Below are 23,986 nucleotides of genomic sequence, written 5' to 3'. Positions count from 1 at the left end.
GCACAGGAGACTCAGTGGTTGCCAACAACCACTATGTGCATGGTTTTTTCAGCGCAATTAAAACCATCTATGGTCTAAGTACCCAGGGACACACTCCTTTGAGAGGCGTGCATCAAAGACAGAGGCATTTCGTGGCCTCCTCAACGAAGACACAGCCTTCGACACAAGTTATTGACACCATCCTGCAACACGCTACCATGCACAATCTCAGCGTAACCCTAGCTCGCTGTGAGGTCGAACAAGCCATCTGACAGCTGAAAAACAACAAGACCTCTGGCACAGATGGAATGTGGCAGAGATGCACTCTTGGCAAGAATCCATAACCTCATCACCCTTGGCTGGAAGGAAGAGAGCATGCCAGTCGAGTGCTACTTAAAGGTGTGTCCCCAGGGTGCACACCAGAGGTGGGAGGCAGCCTTCTGCATTCCGCACCATGTGGCTTTTGTTGCCCTTGGCAGTCGTCCTCTGGAGGGCCTGGAGCTGAAGGGCCCTGGCCAACTTACCGGTGTCACAGGTGTCACTGTGCCACCGTGTTCTGCCGCTGCTCTTGAGATGCATTAGTGTCATGAGGAGGCGGGGTAGTCAGAAGGACTGGAAACTGTGCTTCCTCCTCCCTCAGGGTACTCGTTGGGCTCTGGGTGACTTCATGGGACGGAGGAGCAGCATTTGTCTTGCTGTGTCCCTGCTGGCTTGCCGAGGGAGAAATTCACGTAGAGGCCACTCACTCGTTTTGTTGCTGCAGTCAAGAAAATTGTAGATAATCCAATTCTCTCTTGAACTTCTCGATTGAACCTGTATCCACAACACTCTCGGGCAGTAACTTCCAGATCCTAACCACTTGCTGCCTGAAAGGTTCCCCTCATATCACCATCTTTTCTTTTGGCAATCACTTTAAATCCATTTCCTCTGTTTCTTGATCCTTCCATCATGGGAATAGTTTCTCCGGATTTATTCTGTCCAAGCCCCTCATAGTTTTGAAAATCTTAATCTAATCTCCTCTCAGCCTTCTCACCTTGAAAGAGAACAGTCCCCAATTCATCTGTGTAACTGAAGTTCCGAATTCCTGGAATCATTCTCGTGAAACATTTCCGCACCCTTAATATAAACAAAGGGAACAAAAGATATGGGACATGAGTTGGCTAAAATAGATCGGGAGACTTCATTAAAAGGCATGATGGTGGCCTAATTAATAATGCCTAATATTTAAGGTATAAATGAATGCATTGCAAGAGTTGTGTATATCTTTTGGGCACAAAAGACAACTGGAAAAGTGGACCAACAATGGCTAACAAAATGATAACATTAGATCCAAAGAGTCATGCAGTTTAGAATTCAGCAAAGGAGGACCAAGAGATTGTTTAAGTGGGGAAAACAGAAAATGAGAGTAAACTTGTAAGGAGCAGGAGCATAAAAACGGACTGTGAAAGCTCCTATAAGTATGTAAAAAGAAAAAGATTAGTGAAACAAATGTCTTTCAATTGAAAATGGGAGAATTTGTAATTGAGAGCAAGGAAATGGAAGAACAATCAAACAACTACTTTTAGTTCTGTCTTCACAGAGGACACACAATTTCTCAGAAATGTTGGGGAACCACAAGTCTAATGAGAAGAAGAAATTGTAGGAAATTAGTACTAACAATATATTGCTGGAGAAATTAATAGGACTGAAAGCCAATAAATAATCTTTATTAGTGTCACAAGTGGGCTTACATTAACCCTGCAATGAAGTCACTGTGAAAATCCCTGTGGCGACTGTTCAGGTACACTGAGGGAGAATTCAATGTACAAATAACCTAACAAGCACGTCTTTCGGGTGGGAGGAAACCGGAGCACCCGGAGGTAACTCACGCAGACACGGGGAGAACATGCAGACTCCACAGAGACAACGACCCAAGTCGGGAATCAAACCCGGTTCCCTGGCGCTGTGAAGCAACAGAGCTGCTCCTGATCCCCAGTGCCGAATAATCTACATCCTAGGGTACTAAATGAAGTGGCCGTGGAAATAATTGTGAAGTAACAGAGCTGCCCCTGATCCCCAGTGCCGAATAATCTATATCCTAGGGTACTAAATGAAGTGACCGTGGAAAAAATAGATGTATTGGTTTTCCTCTTCTAAAATTTAGTAGATTCTGAAACAGCTCAGGCGGATTGCAGGGAAGTAAATGTAACCCCACTGTTTAAAAAAGGAGGGGAAAAAACAGAAATACAGATAATGTTTGAGTCTATTAGAAAGCATAACAGAACCCTTTGATATTATCTATGCGACTCGACAAAGTCAACATGGATTTCTGAAAGGGAAATAATATTTGATAAATGGACTGGTGGAGTTTTTTGAGGACGTAACTAGAAGAATAGATAAGAGAGAACCAGTTGCTATGATGACTTGGATTTTCATAAAACTTCTGATAAAGTCGCCCACAAGAGGCTAGTGTGCACAATTAAAGCCCATGGGATTGGGGTAACCTATTGCCATGGATTGAGAATTGGTTAGGATAAGGAAATAGAGTAGGAACAAATGCATCTTTTTTGGAGTGGCAGGTGGTGATTTGTGGGATCCCGCAGGTATCCATGCTGGGGCCCCAGCTATTCACAATATACATTAATGATTTGGATGAGGGAACCAAATGCAATATCTCCAACTTTGCAAATGACACAAAACTTGGAATGTGAGTGGTAAGGAGGCTTCAAGGTGATTTAGACTAGTTGAGCAAGTAGCCAAATACATGGCAGATGCCATATAATGTTGATAAGTGAAGTTATCATAGTTAGAAAAACAGATTGGCAGAGTATTATTTAAATGGTGTACAAAAGGATCTAGGTGTCCTTGTATATCAGTCACTGAAAATAAGCATGCAGGCAAAGCAAGCAGTTAAGAATGCAAATGGTATGTTAGCTTTCATTGCAAGAGGACTTGAGTACAGGAGCAAAGATGTCTTACTGCAGCTGTACAGGGCCTTGGTGAGACCGCACCTGGAGTAGAATCATCGAATTCCTACAGTGCAGAAGAAGGTCATTCAGCCCATCGAGTCTTCATCGACCCTCCAAACATTCTACATAGGCCCACTCACCTGCCCATCCCACCCTACTCTGTCAACCTAACCTGCACATGTCTGGACACTAAGGGGAAATTTAGCATGGTCAATCAACCTAACCTGCACATCTTTGGACTGTGGGAGGAAACAGACACTGGGAGAACGTGCAGACTCCACACAGTCAACCAAGGCTGGAATTGAACCTGGGTCCCTGGCATTGTGAGGCAGCAGTGCTAACCACTGTGTCACCCTATCATGATTATCGTGAGTAGTTTTGGTTTCCTTACCTGAGAAAGGATACACCTGCCATAAAGGGAATGCAGTAAAGGCTCACCTGACTGATTCCTGGGATGGCAGGAGATGAGTGAGGAGAGATTGCGTTGACTGGGCCTGAATTCACCGGAGTTTAGAAGAATGAAAGAGGATCTCATTGAAACATACAAAGTCATGACAGCTAGACAGATTGAATGCAGGAGTTTCCTCTGACAAGGAGGTGTCTAGAACAAGGTGTCACAATCTCAGGATATGGGTTTGGCCATTTAGTACTTGGATAAGGAGAAACCTTTTTACTTAGAAGGTGGTGAACCTGTGGAATTCTCTAACACACAAGGCTGTGGAGGCTAAGTCACTTGAGTATATTTAAGACGGAAGTAGATCAATTTCTAGACTCTAAATGTGTCAAGAGGTATGGGGTGAGCACGGGAGTATGGCATTGGGGTAGAGGATCAGCCATGGTCATGTTGAATAGCGAAGCAGGCTGTAAGGGTTGAATGACCTACTCCTGTTCCTAGTTTCCATGTTACCCTCTCTAATTCCTTTGCATTCTTTTTAAAGTGTTGCCTGAACTGGTGCAATACTCCAAGCAATGGTTTATGCAGGTTTATCATAACTTCCCTTTGTACTCCATGCTCGTATTGATAAAGCCCATGCCTTATGCTTTGCTAACAGTGTGCTTAATTGTCCTGCCATCCAAAATGATTAATGCTCAAAAGGCCCAGCTCCTCCTGCCCCTGCACCCTCTGTAAAATTGTATCCTTTATGATATATTTCCTGTCTGCATTCTTCTTACCAAAATTATTAACTTCACAGCTCTCATTAAATTTTATCTGTCACTTGTCCACACTTATCACTAACCTGCTTAGTTCTACACTATCCTCCTCAAAGTTCACAATATTTCCAAAGTTTCTATCATCCTCAATATTTGAAATTGTGTCCTGCCATAGCCATAGAGTCACAGAGGTCTACAGCACAGAAAAGACTCTCAGCCCATTGCGCCTACAATGGTCAAAAACAACCATCTTAAGTATTATCCCATTTTCCAGCACTTGGCCCATAACGTTGTATGCCTTGGCATTGCAAATGCATCATCCAGATACTACTTAAAATGTTATGAGGGCTTCTGCCTCCATCACCCTTTCGGGCAGTATACCAAAATCTAGTTCCTTGGTATATAATGGGAAGAGAGGGGTCTTAACATTGATCATGGGGATTTTCACTTGGTGTGGCTCATCAAGGCCCTGTACAGCTGCAGGCAGGCATTCTTGTACTCAAGTCCTCTTGCAATGAAAGCGAGGATTCTCTGGTCCCCCAGCCGTATGTTTATCAGTGGCACGCCGTTCCCTTGCAGCAGGATTCTCTCTTCTCGCCGCTTGTCAATGAAATTTCCCAATGAATCCACACCATGTCGCTGGGAAACCCGCGGGCGGGGGTGCACTGTCAGCGGGAACAGAGAATCTCAATGACTGGGGAATTCCAGCCAACATACCATTTGCATTCTCAATTGCTTACTGTTTCTACATGCTTGCTTTCAGTGACTGGTGCATAAGAACATGCTTCTGTCAGTCTGAAAAACAACTATGAAACACCATTTCCTGTCTCTCAGCCAATTTTGTATCCATGTTGCTTCTGCCCCTTTTAATCCATGAACTCTAATTTTGTCCACAATCTTTATCGGATACCTTTTAGAAGCACATTCACAACACAGTAACAGCTGTACCCTCATCAAACACTTATGTGCCCTGAACAAATCAGTACATAAAATAATATTTTCAGTGTAGTGTGCTGGAAGCGTTTCCTATCTAAATAATTTAAATACAACAATGATTAACTTGTCTCAGAATGACATGGCTCTGCCTCTGATATCTCAGAATGACATGGCTCTGCCTCTGATGGTTCCATTGGTAAGTACAATTTTGAGTTACATTGAACTGAACAGACTAGGTATATACCTGCTCTCAGTGAAGTGTCAACATGCTGAATTTGGCAAGGAAACAATCTACCCGGGTGTCCGCATCTGTTCGTTAGTACTTTTAGATAAACGTGTAATGTGTGTTTCCATGAGAAAAAAGTTTAGACTCCGCTGTAATGTCTCATTTCTACTGACTCTGTGCTAAAGTTTAGAGAGGAAATTGCTGCACGCTGGTTTCTCCCCTCTGTATGCGGAGGGGAAGATTCCCCTTCAGTCAGTAATCTCTGGGTATAACAAAGATAGTCAAAGGGGGAAAACAGAAACAGCTGACAAGAGTTGCATTGCAATCTTTTCAGGAATAGGACTAGTTACATGAGTAAGTGTAATACAAATATAGATGACCTTTGTAATATGATTACCTTAACCTTGCAGGATCTGTATCTATGAAAGTTAGTTGATTAATGTTGACATTGAAAGGGTCCTTCCAGTTTATTCCCTTATTCCCCCTTTTATTTTTGCCATTACATTTTTGATCCATGGATGATTAATGGACACCAAGGCAAGCAGCCTGTAGCTTTAATTCAAACAGAAGAATCCAAAGGGCTATGTTGGTTTAAACTGGAGTTGTAGATTGGTTGGCATCAGTGACAGAAATTGATTGGGACTCTGATACATTTGGCTGGAGGCCAATGATTTGGCACAAAGGGCTGTCCTCTGTCCAGTAACAGGTGATGATTGGATCTGATCACACTGGAATGTTTTTCAGAGTTCCAAGGTTTGAGTTTGGTTTCAGTTTTGATTCTGGCAGCATGGTGAAGAATTCCAGTTAACACTCTCCAAAAAGATCAAACTAACTCTCTCCAAAAAGATCCAAATCTCCCCAGAAGCCACTGTGAGGGCTGACTCTCTCTCTGGAATGCCTGGTGGGTGCTGTTTTCCTAAGACTAGAGTGGCCTAAAGACAAACCTCAAACTGGAAACAAAATTTGAACATAAATCGGGTGCCTCTCCAGGAAAAGCTAAGAACAATGCATTTCTAAACTACAGAGTACGTGAATGAATGAATCTACAAGGAAGATCATTGCAGGCTGTAAACCAAAGACTTTAATCTGCAAGCTCTCTGTGAATAAAACGTGGTGACTGAGATTATTATACAGCCAAGACCCAAATACTTTGGGTATTTTTATGAGAATTATTGGTCAATTCACTTCTGTTGTGACTCCGGGACATATGGGGCTGGAATTGACTGCACACTAACTCAGGGTGTTGTAACAACATAATAGAGTTCCGTGTATTACGATCCTGGACCAGACCCCAATAGTGGCTAGGATATAGCCTCAATATTTTATTTTCATTTTGTAAGACTGTGAGGAAATGATACTTTGCTCCAGCAGTGATTGCACAAATAAATAGGGATATGATATTTTAAAGCAAACTTTATTACAAACTAAGTTTAAAATATCTTTAACACGACACCAGAAAGTGGCTTACAATGACCCGTTAAACATTGCTACTCAATAGAGTGAATATAAAACCCTAACTGCTATCTTTACTCTCATTCAACCAGCAAGAAAAACCATCTCCGCTCTCCATCCACTTTAAGTACCATTAGCACATTGGAATATCTGCTGTACAAAGAAGGGAGATCTTGTGCCACCTCTTTAAAAAAAAAAGTGCCTCCTCTTGTCAGAACCATGCAGAAACACTGGATGTATTTATTCAGTAACTGATTCTGTTCACCTTCTAATCAGACAAGTTTGAACTGCTTTGAGCATAATTTGAGTAATTGTGTATTATTTGTTGGAATTTAAAAAATCTTTCATTTACATACCCTTTCTTGCCCTTCATTTGTCCCAGAGCACTTTACAGTTGATGAAGTGTTTCTGAAATGTATTTGATGTTGTAATGTCAACAGATGTGACAGTGTCATCCTACCAGCAAGAATCGTGTGAGCAACCAAGAAATCAACTTCAGTAGCATTGGGGAGTTTACTGTCTCATTCAAAAGCTTCACCCCCCCAGCACTGAACTAAAGGATCAGCTGAGTTTATGTGCTCAGTTCACGAGAACGGGAATTGTACACACAACTTTGTCGTGTCATGTGAGAGTACTTTTAAGACATGGATGTTTAAGCAATGTACCTTTAAGAAAACAGTGATGTCAGAGAGTGGGTGGGGCTGAGGTCAGGTCAGCCATTTTGCAGTTTAATTTTGCAGGTTTTTAGTTTCAGTTTTGAAAAGAACTGGGTGTGTGTGTGTTTTGCAGTGAGCTGGATCTCTCCCATGAAAGACTATCTCTGGATCATTTGGGTGATTTAAACTCATAATAGTAAAGCCTTTAACCTGATGTGATTTTGTTTAAAGGTGTTAAGTCTCTTGGAAGTTTGAAGGAACATTTTAAGGAATTATTTACTGTTGCAATATTTTCTGAGTTAGCTTTGAAGTAAGGGGTGTTAAGAGATCTAATGTTTATTTAAGATATTAAGTTGAGTTCATGGAATAAACAGTGTTTTGTGTTTAAAAACCCACATGTCCATAATTGTAATCCCACACCTAGGGAAAAAGCCGTGTGCTTGGAAAAGCAACAAATCCATTAAAGGGAGAGGTTGGTTGAACTCCATGATACATTTTGGGGTTCTGGAAAAGCCTCGCTCATAACAGTAGCTTAGAGGCGTAAGTGCTGCCATGAGACTAGACTTACATCATACAGTAGTTAAAGTGGATGGAGAGCTGAGATGTTTTTTCTTGCTGATTGAGTGGGAATAAAGATAGCAGTTAGGGTTTTATATTCACTGTATTGAGTAGCATTGTTTAAAGGGTCATTGTAAGCTATTTTCTGGTGTGGTGTTAAAGATATTTTGGTCAACCAAATTTTTTTTTAAAATCTCGGGCCATAGCTTATGAGCTCCAGGGTGTCAAATGGGGGGGACAGGGGTGCCCCAGAAATGTGCTGGGGAATCCTCTTCACAAGTTCCCAGGTAAGCCTTGCTTGGCAATTGTCCGCAAGTGAACACTTTACTTGGGAAATTTACCTGCCGTGGGAACATTTAAATTGCAAACCTCCAACTAAATTACATCAACAGTTACCCAGAAAAGTTTAGAAGAATTAAAACCTCTTCTAATTTCTGGATAACTGTCGAATAAGCCCATGCCGACCGCCCACAGGATTTCACTCCCACCACATCACGCAAAGCACTCCCCTACCCCCCAATACGCCAGGGTCTCTCCTAACCCACAGGTTCCCCCCACCCCCATCCCAAGGGGGACTCTTTAGCCGACCAGGCAAAATTATCGCCCCTCCCCTTCCTCAAATGCCAGGCCTGACTCTCACGCAGTCCGCACCCCACAAACTGACCAGACATGACCTACCCGAGGCTCAACCCCACCTAACATCCTGCTGATCCTGCCGAGGCCCAGTCCCCACCCTTCCTGAGGCCTGAAAACCCCCCACCTCGCCTTAGGCTCAAGCCCTATCCAGCTCTCTGAGGCACGAACACCCACTCCCCTGAGGCCTGACCACTCCCAAGGCCCAACCACTCGCTAGGCTTGAACCCTCAGCACTAACTCCCAAGGACTGAACACGGGTCCTGCAGCACCCCCCCTCACCTTCCCATCCTCTCCAAGGCACGGCCTCCTCCAATGTCTGGTCCCCCTTACCCAGTTACTTGACATACTGATCTTCTCCCTTACCTGTCAGGGATGTTTAAACTCCACTGGAATTTCACACCAACCATTTTTGAGCAGCTAATGTCATAACAAAGGGGCATGTCTTCCTCTATGGTAGGTCCCAGGGATGTGTTGCTCTACCTCAATCTTGCCTGGCCTGAGTGGAAGGTCGGGCGAGACAGGACTTCAGGTTTGAAACTGGTTGAGTGGCAATCTGACTAATACTGATTGCCACTGTGAGGATTTCAGGCCCATCATGTTTCCACCTATTTTTGGCTCCAGTGCAGTAAAATGGCTTACCTGTAATTTTCCTCCAACTACATGTAAGGTGTTTTTAACTTTTCTTTGCATTTCAGTGGGACTTGGTGTGTGGCGATGACTGGAAGGGGCCATTTGCTATGTCAATGTTTTTCATGGGAGTGTTGGTTGGCTCAGTTATTTCTGGACAGTTATCTGACAGGTGAGTTATTTCTTTTATTCCACAAAGAAAGAGTTTTTACCCCAAGCTCTGACATAGACAGGGCATGTATGGAATTTAGTCTCACGACTGAGTACTTCATATCACTGATTGTGTTGCATTCCCAAAGAGCAAAATTTTAATTCCTGAGTTTCAGGAGGTAGATATAGCCCTTAAAATATTTAAAGTTTGGATCAGGTGACATCATTCAAACCTTAATGTAATTTAAACTTTGTAATATGCAAATTGAGCTCTGACCTCACTGGGGAAAACTATTCCTGTCTGGATTCAGCAGCAGATGAGACAGAAAAGCGCAATTTTAGTTCAAACTTTAATGGATGTCTTGTAAGCTGGTGGAGCAGGTATGCCTTGGCAGGTCCCACAAGGAAACCTTCAATCTTTCTTGTCCCAAATTTCGTAGCTCCCATTCCAACTTTCTTACCCCACCCCGGCAACTCCACCAAGAACTTCCAGGTGCTGAGAACATAGACAGCTTCTAGAAAGATTTGGAAGTTAGAAAAACAGCAGCTTCTTTGAGTGAATGGATCCCTACACGCCTATATAAATAAAAAAATCTTCAACCTTTGTTTGAAACTGCCTGGCCCTGTCAAATAGAAAGCTTATAAAAGGCAATAGTCCATGAAATTGAATGTAAACATTGCGGGGGCGATTCTCCGAGCCCCGCGCCGGGCCAGAGAATCGGCGTAACTGCGCCCCATCGCCGGCGTGCAGTTCTCCAAGGTGCGGAGAATCGGCGCCATTTGCGGCAGTCCGTTTGACGCGGCGCTGGCCGCTGGAATTGGCAGGCCGCCGATTCTCCGGCCCATATGGGCCGAGTGGCCGCGCGGATACGACAGAGTCCCGCCGGCGCCGTTCACCCCTGATCGCTGCCGGCGGGAACTCTGCGCGAAGGGTGGGGGGGCGGCCTGTGGAGCGGAGGAGGTTGGATCCGTCCCCGGGGGGGGGGGGGGGTGGGGGGCCTCTGATGAGGTCTGGCCCGCGATCGGGGCCCACCGATCGGCGGGCCAGCCTCCGCCCCCCCCGGGCCTACTTTCCTGCGTGGCCGGCCCCTGAACACCGAAGCCATGTTGAGTCTGGGCCGGCGCGCTGAAGAAGCCCCCCGCGCATGCGCAGGTTGCCGTGGCGCCCATTTGGTGCCGGGAAAGGAGGCTGGAGTGGCGTGAACCCCTCCAGCGCCGTTCTGGCCCCCTGTGGGGACAGAATTGGTCGTCCCCGTGCCCGTTTCGCACCGCCATGAAACGCGACGATGTTCACGACAGCGCAAACACTTCTTCACCATTTTGGAGAATAACCCCCTGCCTCTCAAAGCTTTTAGGCTTCAAGGCATACAAACAGGCGAGAAACAATTAAAGGGCAATAAAATTGACTGAAAAAGTCATGTCAAAAGATTTCCACCACATTAAAGGAATACTTTTACCTTCATCTTACAGATCTTTGAACTTGGCATACTGACAGACAGTTTAAAGAGTTTAGGGTACAGATGTGAAGAGCAGCCAAACGACCCTCATCCTGGGAAAATGTTGCGATCAGGGCACCCTTGGTCTCTGAGAAGTAGGACCTGTCAGAGAGATTAAGTCCCGCCCCTCTCCGGTCCAGCAGGAATCTTGGTGTACCATTTGAATGGTACTGAAAACCCAGTTGAGGGTATGCATTTTTCAAAGTGCCATTGAATGACACGTTGGGATCTCTCCTTGCGCCAGCAGGAATCAATCCGGTTTTCCCGTTGGTGGAGCACCTAGTCTCCGATCGGGAGAAATCACGGCCCTTGTCCTGCTGGGTTCAGATGGGTGTCAGTCCTGGAATATGGTAATGAGTCAAGCATCAAAGAGGGTATTTTAGAACCAACCAAAGAACAGCCTATTTTAGATGTGGTCATGTGCAATGAGACAGGATTACTTAATTACCTGATAGTAAAGGGTTCCAAAGGCAAAAGTGATCATAACCTGAAAGAATTTCCCATGGAGTGTCTGAAACTGATGTCTTAAACAAAGTTATGAAAACAGGATTGGCTACAGGATGGCACGGAGGCACAACGGTTATCACTGCTGCCTTGCAGCTCAGGTGACCTGGGTTCAATTCCAGCCTCGGGTGACTGTGTGGAGTTTGCACTTTCTCCCTGTGTCTGCGTGGGTTTCCTCCGGGTGCTCTGGTTTTCTCGCACAGTCCAAAGATGTGCAGGTTAGGTGGATTGGCCATGCTAAATTTCCCCTTTGTGTCCAAAAGGTTAGGTCGGGTTACAGGGTTATGGGGATAGGGTGGACTTAAGTGGGGTGCTTTTTCCAAGGGCTGGTGCAGACTCGATGGGCCAAATGGCCTCTTTCAGCACTGTAACGTCTATGATATAGTGGATTGAGAAAATAGGTTAAAAGGTAAGACAGTAGATAAACAGTGGTAGGCATTTGAGGAAATATTTAATAATTCTCAACAAAGATATATTTTGAGAACGATGGACTCGATAAGAAAGATGGACCATCTACGCCTCTCTGAGGAAGTTAAGGATGGTGTCTTATTGAAAGAAAAGGCATATTGTGCTGCAAAGATTAGTGGTAGGCCAGCAGATTGGGAACATTTAAGAAACCAGCACAGGATGGCTAAAGAAAGGTAAAGGAAAAAATTAAAATATGAGAGTAAAGTAGCAAGAAATATTAAAAAACAGACAGTAAGGGCTTCTACAAGTATAAAAGGAGGAAAAGAGCAGCTAAGGTCTCTTGGACTGGGAGACTGGCAATTAATAACAGGAAACAAAGAAATGGCAGCTGGAAACAAGGAAATGGTAGCAATTAGGAAATGGTAGCAATTTTGACAAGTATATATTATCAGTCTTCACCATAGAATACGTAAAAACCATTCAAGAGTAGTAAAAATCGAGCACCAAATGGATGGGCGGAACACACTATCACTGGAGAGAAAATATTAGAAGATAATAATGAGGCTAAAGGCTGACAAGTTCTCCGGACCTTATGGCCTGCATCCTAGGATCTTCAAAGAAGTGGTTGCAGAGAAAGTGGTCAGAATTTTATGGCTGTTTTCGCCGGTGGAATGTACTGGCCCGCTGATGGCAAACCCCCGCCGCGGATTTCCCGGTGGCAGGGAATGCATTCAACGAGAAGCCCTGATGACAACGGTGGGACTAGCGATTTCCGGTGGTGGTATGTAAGGGGTTAGACACACACAGGGTGGGTCCTTGAAGGGTACTGTATTTTTCCCCTTTTTGCCCAATTGATGGAAGTAATTTTGCTTAAACTCCCACTCAAGTGATGGTATAAGATGCCCACATAAGGGATATGCCCAGATAGACCAAGACAAAGAAAGTTGAAGGCAGATGTTCATCGGAGTTGGAGGCTTCTTAGGGCTCTTCTGTGGAGAAAATGGCCACTCCACTAACGGCCAAGATGTTTACTGGCACCTTGGCGTTGGAATTCGAGAAGCAAAGGCAGGTTGTGGCCGAGGATCTCTTAAGTTAATGGAGGATGATCCGGCTCTCATTCGATTGACATTGGAGAATACCAGTGAGGCTGTAAAAGCGCCTGGCACCGTGATAAGTGGCATAGAGTTGGCTCTCTCAAGGCATAGCGATCAGATTGCCTCTCTGGAAGCTGAGATGCTTCAGATGGCCGTGTGAATAAAGCATTGAAGGCCAAGTCGACGATTTGGAGGACTGTTCCAGAAGGCAGAATATCCTGGATTGTGGGATTATCAGAGGGAATGGAATGCCCAACTCCTGCAGAATACTTTTAAAAGATGGTGGGGGAGGGTGGATTCCCATGTACTCTTGAGCTGGATCGAGTTTACCCAGACAAGCCCCATCCCAATGAACTACCACGAGCAGTTATTGTGAAGTTCCACAGCTTCCACGAAAAGGAACGAGTCTTGATATGGGCTTAGGAACATTGTGACTATAAATGGGAAGGCCACGCCATCAGGCTTTATCCAGATTGTGGTGCAGAGCTGGCAAGGAAGCGGGCGGCGTTTAACAAGGCCAAAGCCGCCCTGTATAAGAGTGTAGTTAGATTTGGGGGTGGTGTATATAGCTTTGCTCAGAGTGATGTTTGAGGGTAAAGACTTTTTTCGATGTGTCTGAGGAGGCAAATTCTTTTGTTTAAAAAACATGGGCTGGGTGAGAGTTGGAGATTTCTGTGAGGTTTTTGAATGTTGGGAGTGGGAGTGGGCATGTGGCCATGGGAGTTGTTCGGGTTGTTTGTACATATTCACATTCCTTTGTTCTTCTGTGGAATTAGTGTTTTGTAAATTGGGTTTGAATGGGGTGGTGGTGGCATGGGCTTAATGGGCTGGGGGCTTCTATTTTTGTGAAAAATGTTACGGGAAATATATAGCTCCCGGTAGGAGAATGATGTTTTAAGGGTGTTGTTATACTTTTTCTTTTTTCTGTTAGTGGTTTTCTTCACTTTGGGCATGGGCCGTCCTGCGAGCCGAAGAGTTGACTAACGGGAGCTGGAGTTGACTAACGGGAGCTGAGTGATGGGGGTTGCTGAAGCTCATTATATTAGTTTGGATTTAGATAATGAGCTTGGTGTTTTCGTTTTGTTTGGTGTTAGGATTTATAGAAGTAGGGTTGAGTGGTCTTTGTTCATCTTACTGATATTTGTACGTACATTTGGGTATTAGGTATTGTGTGAGGGTGGGGAGGTGGGAGGCAGGGGTTGGGGGTAAGGATAGCTTGTTGACAAGTTACTACAGATTTTTCTTTGATTTGTCTTGCTGGTGTGTTTGGCAACCATTTTGGGTGGGCCTGGTGGTACTCTGTCAGTGATTGTTGAATGACCTCTCTTGGTGGAAATTGTGACTCCGGATCGTGTGGAAGTGGGAGGCCCCCAATTCCGCTGGTCAACTGAAATGTAAGGGGGTTGAATGTTCCAGTGAAAAGGTCGAGGGTATTTGTTCATAAGATGTGTTGTTTCTGCAGGAAACTTATTTGCAGATAAGGGATCAGACAAGGTTGCGCAAGGGGTGGGCCATGTCAGTAGGGCGGGGGTGGGGGAGGGGGAGGGGGAGGGGGGGGGAGATGTTACAGGGAGCAATAAAAGGGTTGCATTTTCGGCCGCAAAGATATTGGTGATCAGAATGGCAGGTATGTGATTGTCTGTGGGTCCTTGGCGGGCACCCGGGTAGTCCTGGTTAATGTCTATGCACCAAATTTGTATGATGTGGGTTTTAAGTCTCCATTCTTGATTTGGATTCACATCAACATCAGTTAATCTTTGTGGGTGACTTACAATGTGTTCTAGATCAAGGTTCGACCGATCCAGACCCAAATCACTGACTCCATCAGGTGTGGCAAAAGCGGTGTTGGCTTTCATTGATAACGGCAGGACTAGAAGATCCCACCACTGGCAATGGCGGGCCACCTTCACCGCCATGAAAGACAGAGCAGGGGACAGAAAAAAAATCCCGTCCAGTGGGTGCAGTTATTGTAATCTTCCAAAATTCCCAACACTCTGTGGCTGGCAGCCACAAGGCTTAGATGGCTTGTCACCATTGTGGAGGAGAACATTCCAAGGACAGATGCGGGTATAAAGAATTCAACTGTTTCAGATGTAATAAAAAAGACCATTTGCAAGCCAGATGCAGAGGCAGACAGGTTGTTACAAGTTCCCAATAAACAAGCTTGAGGAAGGCCCTCAAGAAAAAGCAGAATTATGCAAGCTTAACATGGTGAGATTAAGTAAAACACACCCCATTGAGATCGTCCTTGTTGTTGTTGGTCATCCACTTAATATGGAGGTTGATACAAGGGCAGTTGCCACAGTAGTGGGTGAACAAACATTTAGGTATCTGCAGGAAGGCCACAGCCTGTGAACCTCAGCAGTACATTGGTCAATTTATCAACCTGTACTGGAGAGGCACTGAAGATATTGGGGATAGCATTCAAACCAGTATCATACCAACAGCAGACAGCCCAGTTGCCTTTGATCATTGTAGAGGGAAAGAGGCCAAGCTTCATGGGGCATGACTGGCTGAAGAAAATCAAATTGAATTGGTTCGAAATACATTACAACACTGATGGGGCTTTCTAGGAATTTGTATAGAAATATCACGGTATTGTCCAGAGAGATGGGATGCATCAAAGATGTCAAGGCAAAGATCTATGTAAAGCCAGAAGCAACACCAACATTTATTTGGGCCAGACCAGTGCATTATGCTCTGCACTAAAAAGTAGAAGTGGAATTGAAGCATCTGGAAGACCTGGGGGTAATTACTCCAGTACAATTTTCAGAATGGGCAGCACCCATCGTCCCAGTGATGAAGCCGAACGGCAGAGTACGAATCTGTGGTCATCATAAGATGATGGTGAACAGGGCTGTTAAAGTAGATGAATAATATAAATATACTATCCCCATGATAGAAGATTTATATGCCAAGTTGGAAGGAGGCCTTAAATACACCAAGTTGGATTTAAGCCTTGCGTACCAGCAGCTGAGCAGGAAGATTAGTCAAGAAAGTTTGTTACTATAAATATCCATAAAGGCTTGTTCCAATATGTAAAATTGTCTTTCGGTATTTTGTTGGTCTGTACGATATTCCAACACATGATGGAGAGCCTCTTGCAGGGATTTCTGAAGGTTCTCATGCTTCTGGACAATATCCAAGTGAAGGGGGCAATAACTAGAGGAACACAGAGTGAATTTGGAAGACGTTCTCAAGAGGGTTAAAGAAGCTGGTATTCTATTAAAGCAAGCGAAGTGCATCTTTCAGGTGGAATAAGTCACGTATTTAGGTTTCTGAGTTGCTGAAAAGGGTTTCTACCTGCACGAAAATGAGATGAAGACAATAAAATGGGCTCTGGAATCAAGGAATACATCAAAATTGAAGTCCTTTCTCGGCATGTTCAATTATTACAGATGCTTTTTACCCAACCTGTCTACCATTTTGGCAAAATCACCAACATTGGAAGTGGGAAGTTGTTGACCTTGCTGGTCCATTTCAATCTGGATAAACCCATTGTCGTTACTTACGATGCATCACCATATGGCATTGGTGTGATGCATGAAATGGAGGATGGTGTGGAAAGGCCGGTCGCCTTCGCACCCGGAACTCTGTCAGCTGCTGGAAGGAAACATTCCCAGATTGAGAAAGAAAGTGATGTGGGGATGCCGGTGTTGGACTGGGGTGAGCACAGTAAGAAGTCTTACAACACCACGTTAAAGTCCAACAGGTTTGTTTCAAATCACTAGCTTTCGGAGCACTGCTCCTTCCTCAGGTGAATCACCTGATGAAGGAGCTGCACTCTGAAAGCGAGTGATTTGAAACAAACCTGTTGGACTTTAACCTGGTGTTGTAAGACTTCTTACTGGACAAAGAAAGTGGCAGTCATTTATGACAAAAATAAATGGTCATCAATGTGTTTCTGGCTGCCACTTCACTATCATCTCTGACCATAACCTATTGCTTGTCATTTTTCATTTTGGCGTGGATCTGGCAATTGGGCCTTGGTTAGTTAGCCTGGGAGTTAGAACAAAGAAAACTACAGCTCCGGAACAGGTCCGGCGGCCCTCCCAGCCTTTGCCGATCCAGATCCTTTATCTAAACTTGTCGCCTATTTTCCAAGGATCTACTTCCCTCTGTTCCCCGCATGTTCATATATCTGTCTAGATGCATCTTAAATGATGCTATCGTGCCTGCCCCTACCACCTCCGCTGGCAAAGCGTTCCAGGCACCCACCACCCTGTGCATAAAAAACTTTCCGCGCACATCTCCCTTAAACATTCCCCCTCTCACCTTGAAATCGTGACCCCTTGTAATTGACACCCCCACTCTTGGAAAAAGCTTGTTGCTATCCACCCTGTCCATACCTCTCATAATTTTGTAGACCTCAATCAGGTCCCCCCTCAACCTCCGTCTTTCCAACGAAAACAATCCTCATCTACTCAACGTTTCTTTATAGCTAGCACCCTCCATACCAGGCAACATCCTGGTGAACTTCCTCTGCACCCTCTCTATAGCATCCACACCCTTCTGGAAAGTTGCGACCAGAACTGCACGCAGAATTCCAAATGTGGCCTAACCAAAGTCCTATACAACTGTAACATAACCTGCCGACTCTCGTACTCAATACCCCGTCTGATGAAGGCAAGCATGCTGTATGCCTTCTTGACCACTCTATCGACCTGCGTTGCCACCTTCAGGGTACAGTAGACCTGGACTCCCAGATCTCTCTGTACAGCCGTTTTCCCCAGGACTCTTCCATTGACCGTATAGTCCGCTCTTGAATAGGATCTTCCAAAATGCATCACCTTGCATTTGCCTGGATTGAACTCCACCTGCCATTTCTCTGCCCAACTCTCCAATCTATCTATATTTTGCTGTATTCTCTGACAGTTCCCCTCATTATCTGCAACTCCACCAATCTTAGTATCATCTGCAAACTTGCTAATCAGACCACCTATACCTTCGTCCAGATCATTTATGTATATCACGAACAACAGTGGTCCGAGCACGGATCTCTGTGGAACACCACTAGTCACCCTTCTCCATTTTGTGACAGTCCCTTCCACCACCACTCTTTGCCTCTTGTTGTCCAGCCAGTTCTTTATCCATTTAGCTAGTACACCCTGAACCCCATGCGACATCGCTTTTTCCATCAACCTACCATGGGAAATTTTATCAAACGCCTTACTGATGTCCATGTATATGACATCTACAGCCCTTCCGTCATCAATTAACTTTGTCACTTCCTCAAAGAATTCTATTAGGTTTGTAAGACATGACCTTCCCTGCACAGAAACCATGCTGCCTATCACTGATAAGTCTATTTTCTTCCAAATGTGAATAGATCCTATCCCTCAGTATCTTCTCCAACAGTTTGCCTACCATTGACGTCAAGCTCACAGGTCTATAATTCCCTGGATTATCCCTGCTACCCTTCTTAAACAAAGGGACAGCATTAGCAATTCTCCAGTCCTCTGGGACCTAACCTATGCTCAAGGATGCTGCAAAGATATCTGTTAAGGCCCCAGCTATTTTGTCCCTCGCTTCCCTCAGTAACCTGGGATAGATCCTATCCGGACCTGGGGACTTGTCCACCTTAATGCCTTTTAGAATACCCAAAACTTCCCCCTTCCTTATGCCGACTTGACCTAGAGTATTTAAACATCCATCCCTAACCTCAACATCCGTCATGTCCCTCTCCTTGGTGAATACCGATGCAAAGTACTCATTAAGAATCTCACCCATTTCCTCTGACTCCACGCATAAACTCCCTCTTTTGTCTTTGAGTGGGCCAATCCTTTCTCTAGTTACCCTCTTGCTCCTTATATACGAATAAAAGGCTTTGGGATTTTCCTTAACCCTGTTAGCCAAAGAAATTTCATGACCCCTTTTAGCCCTCTTTATTGCGCGTTTGAGATTTGTCCTACTGTCCCGATATTCCTCCAAAGCTTCATCAGTTTTAAGTCGCCATTCCATCCGTCATCCATGGTTCCCTAATCTTGCCATTTCTATCCCTCATTTTCACAGGGACATGTCTGTCCTGCACTCTAATCAACCTTTCCTTAAAAGACTCCCACATTTCAAATGTGGATTTACCCTTAAACAGCTGCTCCCAATCCACATTCCCTACCTCCTGCCGAATTTTGTTATACTTGGCCTTTCCTCAATTTAGCACTCTTCCTTTAGGACCACTCTCGTCTTTTTCCTGAGTATTCTAAAAGTTACGGAATTGTGATCGCTATTCACAAAGTAATCACCGACTGAAACTTCAACCACCTGGCCGGGATCGTTCCCCAATACCAGGTCCAGTATGGCCCCTTAAACATAATTACTTAATTATATTTGGAGGGGTATTTAAGCCAGAGATCGGAGAGTACTATATTTAGCTTTTGCATTTATATTAGAAATCTAGTGCTAGGAAACAGATAGTTAACAGTAACTTAAAAAAAAAAAAAAATGTTTTAAACTTTTAATTTTAATTAATTGACGCAGTGTCAGTTAGAGGGGCGCAGTGCTCTGACTGTGAGATGTGGCAGGTCCGGGAGGCTTCCAGCGCCCTGGATGGCTTCATCTGCAGAAAGTGCACCCAACTGGAGCTCCTCACAGACCGCATGGTTCGGTTGGAGCAGCAATTGGATGCACTTAGGAGCATGCAGGTGACGGAAAGCGTCATAGATCGCAGTTATATAAATGTGGTCACACCCAAGGTGCAGGCAGAGAAATGGGTGACCACCAGAAAGGGCAGGCAGTCAGTGCAGGAATCCCCTGTGGTTGTCCCCCTCTCGAACAGGTATACCCCTTAGGCTATCCCCCCGACAGTATCCAATCAGGGGAAAACAGCAGCAGCCAGAGCAGTGGCACCACGGCTGGCTCTGATGTTCAGAACGGAGGGTCAAAGCGCAGAAGAGCAATAGTAATAGGGGACTCTATAGTCAGGGGCACAGATAGGCGCTTCTGTGGATGTGAAAGAGACTCCTGGATGGTATGTTGCCTCCAGGGTCCAGGATGTCTCCAAACGGGTAGAGGGCATCCTGAAGGGGGAGGGCAAGCAGGCAGAGGTCGTTGTACATATTGGTACTAACGACATAGGCAGGAAGGGGCATGAGGTCCTGCAGCAGGAGTTCAGGGAGCTAGGCAGAAAGTTAAAAGACAGGACCTCTAGGGTTGTAATCTCGGGATTACTCCCTATGCCACGTGCCAGTGAGGCTAGAAATAGGAAGATAGAGCAGCTAAACACGTGGCTAAACAGCTGGTGTAGGAGGGAGGGTTTCCATTATCTGGACCACTGGGAGCTCTTCAGGGGCCGGTGTGACCAAATAAGAAGGACGGGTTGCATCTAAACTGGAGAGGCATAAATATCCTGGCCGCGAGGTTTGCTAGTGTCACACGGGAGGGTTTAAACTAGTATGGCAGGGAGGTGGGCATGGGAGCAATAGGTCCGAAGGTGAGAGCATTGAGGGAGAACTAGGGAACAGGGACAGTGGGGCTCTGAGGCAGAGCAGACAGGGAGAAGTTGCTGAACACAGCGGGTCTGGTGGCCTGAAGTGCACATGTTTTAATGCAAGAAGTATTACGGGTAAGGCAGATGAACTTAGAGCTTGGATTAGTACTTGGAACTATGATGTTGTTGCTATTACAGAGACCTGGTTGAGGGAAGGGCAGGATTGGCAGCTAAACGTTCCAGGATTTAGATGTTTCAGGCGGGATAGAGGGGGATGTAAAAGGGGTGGCGGAGTTGCGCTACTGGTTAGGGAGAATATCACAGCTGTACTGCGGGAGGACACCTCAGAGGGCAGTGAGGCTATATGGGTAGAGATCAGGAATAAGAAGGGTGCAGTCACAATGTTGGGAGTTTACTACAGGCCTCCCAACAGCCAGCGGGAGATAGAGGAGCAGATAGGTAGCCAGATTTTGGAAAAGAGTATAAACAACAGGGTTGTGGTGATGGGAGACTTCCAACTTCCCCAATATTGACTGGGACTCACTTAGTGCCAGGGGCTTAGACGGGGCGGAGTTTGTAAGGAGCATCCAGGAGGGCTTCTTAAAACAATATGTGGACAGTCCAACTCGGGAAGGGGCGGTACTGGACCTGGTATTGGGGAATGAGCCCGGCCAGGTGGTAGATGTTTCAGTAGGGGAGCATTTTGGGAACAGTGACCACAATTCAGTAAGTTTTAAAGTGCTGGTGGACAAGGATAAGAGTGGTCCTAGGATGAATATGTTTAATTGGGGGAAGGCTAATTATAACAATATTAGGCGGGAACTGAAGAACATAGATTGGGGGCGGATGTTTGAGGGCAAATCAACATCTGACATGTGGGAGGCTTTCAAGTGTCAGTTGAAAGGAATTCAGGATCGGCATGTTCCTGTGAGGAAGAAGGATAAATACGGCAATTTTCGGGAACCTTGGATAACGAGAGATATTGTAGGCCTCGTCAAAAAGAAAAAGGAGGCATTTGTCAGGGCTAAAAGGCTGGGAACAGACGAAGCCTGTGTGGAATATAAGGAAAGTAGGAAGGAACTTAAACAAGGAGTCAGGAGAGCTAGAAGGGGTCACGAAAAGTCATTGGCAAATAGGGTTAAGGAAAATCCCAAGGCTTTTTACACGTACATAAAAAGCAAGAGGGTAGCCAGGGAAAGGGTTGGCCCACTGAAGGATAGGCAAGGGAATCTATGTGTGGAGCCAGAGGAAATGGGCGAGGTACTGAATGAATACTTTGCATCAGTATTCACCAAAGAGAAGAAATTGGTAGATGTTGAGTCTGGAGAAGGGTGTGTAGATAGCCTGGGTCACATTGAGATCCAAAAAGACGAGGTGTTGGGTGTCTTAAGAAATATTAAGGTAGATAAGTTCCCAGGGCCTGATGGGATCTACCGCAGAATACTGAAGGAGGCTGGAGCGGACATTGCTGAGGCCTTGACAGAAATATTTGGATCCTCACTGTCTTCAGGTGATGTCCCGGAGGACTGGAGAATAGCCAATGTTGTTCCTCTGTTTAAGAAGGTTAGCAAGGATAATCCAGGGAACTACAGGCCGGTGAGCCTTACTTCAGTGGTAGGGAAATTACTGGAGAGAATTCTTCGAGACAGGATCTACTCCCATTTGGAAGCAAATGGACGTATTAGTGAGAGGCAGCATGGTTTTGTGAAGGGGAGGTCGTGTCTCACTAACTTGCTGGAGTTTTTCGAGGAGGTCACTAAGATGATGGATGCAGGTAGGGCAGTGGATGTTGTCTATATGGACTTCAGTAAGGCCTTTGACAAGGTCCCTCATGGTAGACTAGTACAAAAGGTGAAGTCACACGGGATCAGGGGTGAGCTGGCAAGGTGGATACAGAACTAGCTAGGTCATAGAAAGCAGAGAGTAGCAATGGAAGGATGGTTTTCTAATTGGAGGGCTGTGACCAGTGGTGTTCCACAGGGATCAGTGCTGGGACTTTTGTTGTTTGTAGTATATATAAATGATTTGGAGGAAAATGTAACTGGTCTGATTAGTAAGTTTGCAGATGACACAAAGGTTGGTGGAATTGCGGATAGTGATGAGGACTGTCAGAGTATACAGCAGGATTTAGATTGTTTGGAGACTTGGGCGGAGAGATGGCAGATGGAGTTTAATCCGGACAAATGTGAGGTAATGCATTTTGGAAGGTCTAATGCAGGTAGGGAATATACAGTGAATGGTAGAACCCTCAAGAGTATTGAAAGTCAAAGAGATCTAGGAGTTCAGGTCCACAGGTCACTGAAAGGGGCAACACAGGTGGAGAAGGTAGTCAAGAAGGCATACGGCATGCTTGCCTTCATTGGCGGGGGCATTGAGTATAAGAATTGGCAATCATGTTGCAGCTGTATAGAACCTTAGTTAGGCCACACTTGGAGTATAGTGTTGAATTCTGGTTGCCACACTACCAGAAGGATGTGGAGGCTTTAGAGAGGGTGCAGAAGAGATTTACCAGAATGTTGCCTGGTATGGAGGGCATTAGCTATGAGGAGCGGTTGAATAAACTCGGTTTGTTCTCACTGGAACGAAGGAGGTTGAGGGGCGACCTGATAGAGGTCTACCAAATTATGAGGGGCATAGACAGAGTGGATAGTCAGAGGCTTTTCCCCGGGGTAGAGGGGTCAATTATTAGGGGGCATAGGTTTAAGGTGAGAGGGGCAAGGTTTAGAGTAGATGTACGAGGCAAGTTTTTTACGCAGAGGGTAGTGGGTGCCTGGAACTCACCTGGAGGAGGTGGTGGAAGCAGGGACGATAGTGACATTTAAGGGGCATCTTGACAAATACATGAATAGGATGGGAATAGAGGGATACGGACCCAAGAAGTGTAGAAGATTGTAGTTTAGTCGGGCAGCATGGTCGGCACGGGCTTGGAGGGCCGAAGGGCCTGTTCCTGTGCTGTGCATTTCTTTGTTCTTTGTTCTTCCCGAGTTGGACTATTTACTTATTGCTATAAAAAACTCTCCTGGATACTCCTTACAAATTCTGCTCCATCTACGCCTCCAACACTACATGAGTCCCATTCAATGTTGGGGAAGTTAAAATCTCCCATCACGACCACCCTATTGCTCCTACATTTTTCTATAATCTGTCTACATATTTGTATCTCTACTTCACGCTCGCTTTTGGGAGGCCTGTCGTAAAGTCCCAACAATGTTTCTGCACTCTTCCTATTTCTGAGCTCTACCCATGTTGCCTCAGTGCTCGAATCCTCCATAGTGCCCTTCTTAATCACAGCTGTGATATCATCTCTGACCAGTATTGCAACTCCTCCTCCCTCTCTATCCCTCCTGAAGCATCTATACCCTGGGATATTTAGTTGCCAATCTTGCCCTTCCCTCAACCAAGTCTCAGTAATACCAATAACATCATCTTCCCGGTACTAATCCAAGCCCTAAATTCATCTGCCTTACCTGCTACACGTCTTGCATTAAAACAAATGCACCTCAGACATCACCTGTCCCTTTGTGTTCATCATCTCTTCCCTGTCTACTCGTCCCCTTAGTCACAATGAATTTATTATCTAGTATCTTACTGGCTTTAGTTGCTGCCTCTTTACTGACGTCTAACTTCTTAATTTGGTTCCCATCCCCCTGCCACCTTAGATTAAAACCTCCCCAACAGTGTTAGCAAAAGCACTCCCTAGGACATTGGTTCCAGTCCTGCCCAGGTATAGACCATCCG

At 45.3% G+C, this 23,986-nt stretch overlaps 1 protein-coding gene across 3 annotated transcripts in view; it reads left to right on the top strand.

Moving 5' to 3' along the window:
• LOC140427053 (organic cation/carnitine transporter 2-like) overlaps positions 1 to 23,986 on the top strand; it is a 332,051-nt gene that overhangs the window by 32,074 nt on the left and 275,991 nt on the right. For all 3 annotated transcript variants that reach the window (XM_072512506.1, XM_072512505.1, XM_072512504.1), the window contains exon 2: positions 9,239 to 9,342. In XM_072512506.1, coding sequence (XP_072368607.1) covers positions 9,239 to 9,342 — 104 coding nt within the window. The remainder of the gene's footprint in view (positions 1 to 9,238; positions 9,343 to 23,986) is intronic.

This window comes from Scyliorhinus torazame, chromosome 7, assembly GCF_047496885.1.
Source record: "Scyliorhinus torazame isolate Kashiwa2021f chromosome 7, sScyTor2.1, whole genome shotgun sequence".
Classification (NCBI taxonomy): domain Eukaryota; kingdom Metazoa; phylum Chordata; class Chondrichthyes; order Carcharhiniformes; family Scyliorhinidae; genus Scyliorhinus; species Scyliorhinus torazame.
The sequence above is the reverse complement of the archived record's forward strand: the minus strand, read 5'-3'. Positions and strand labels throughout refer to the sequence as shown.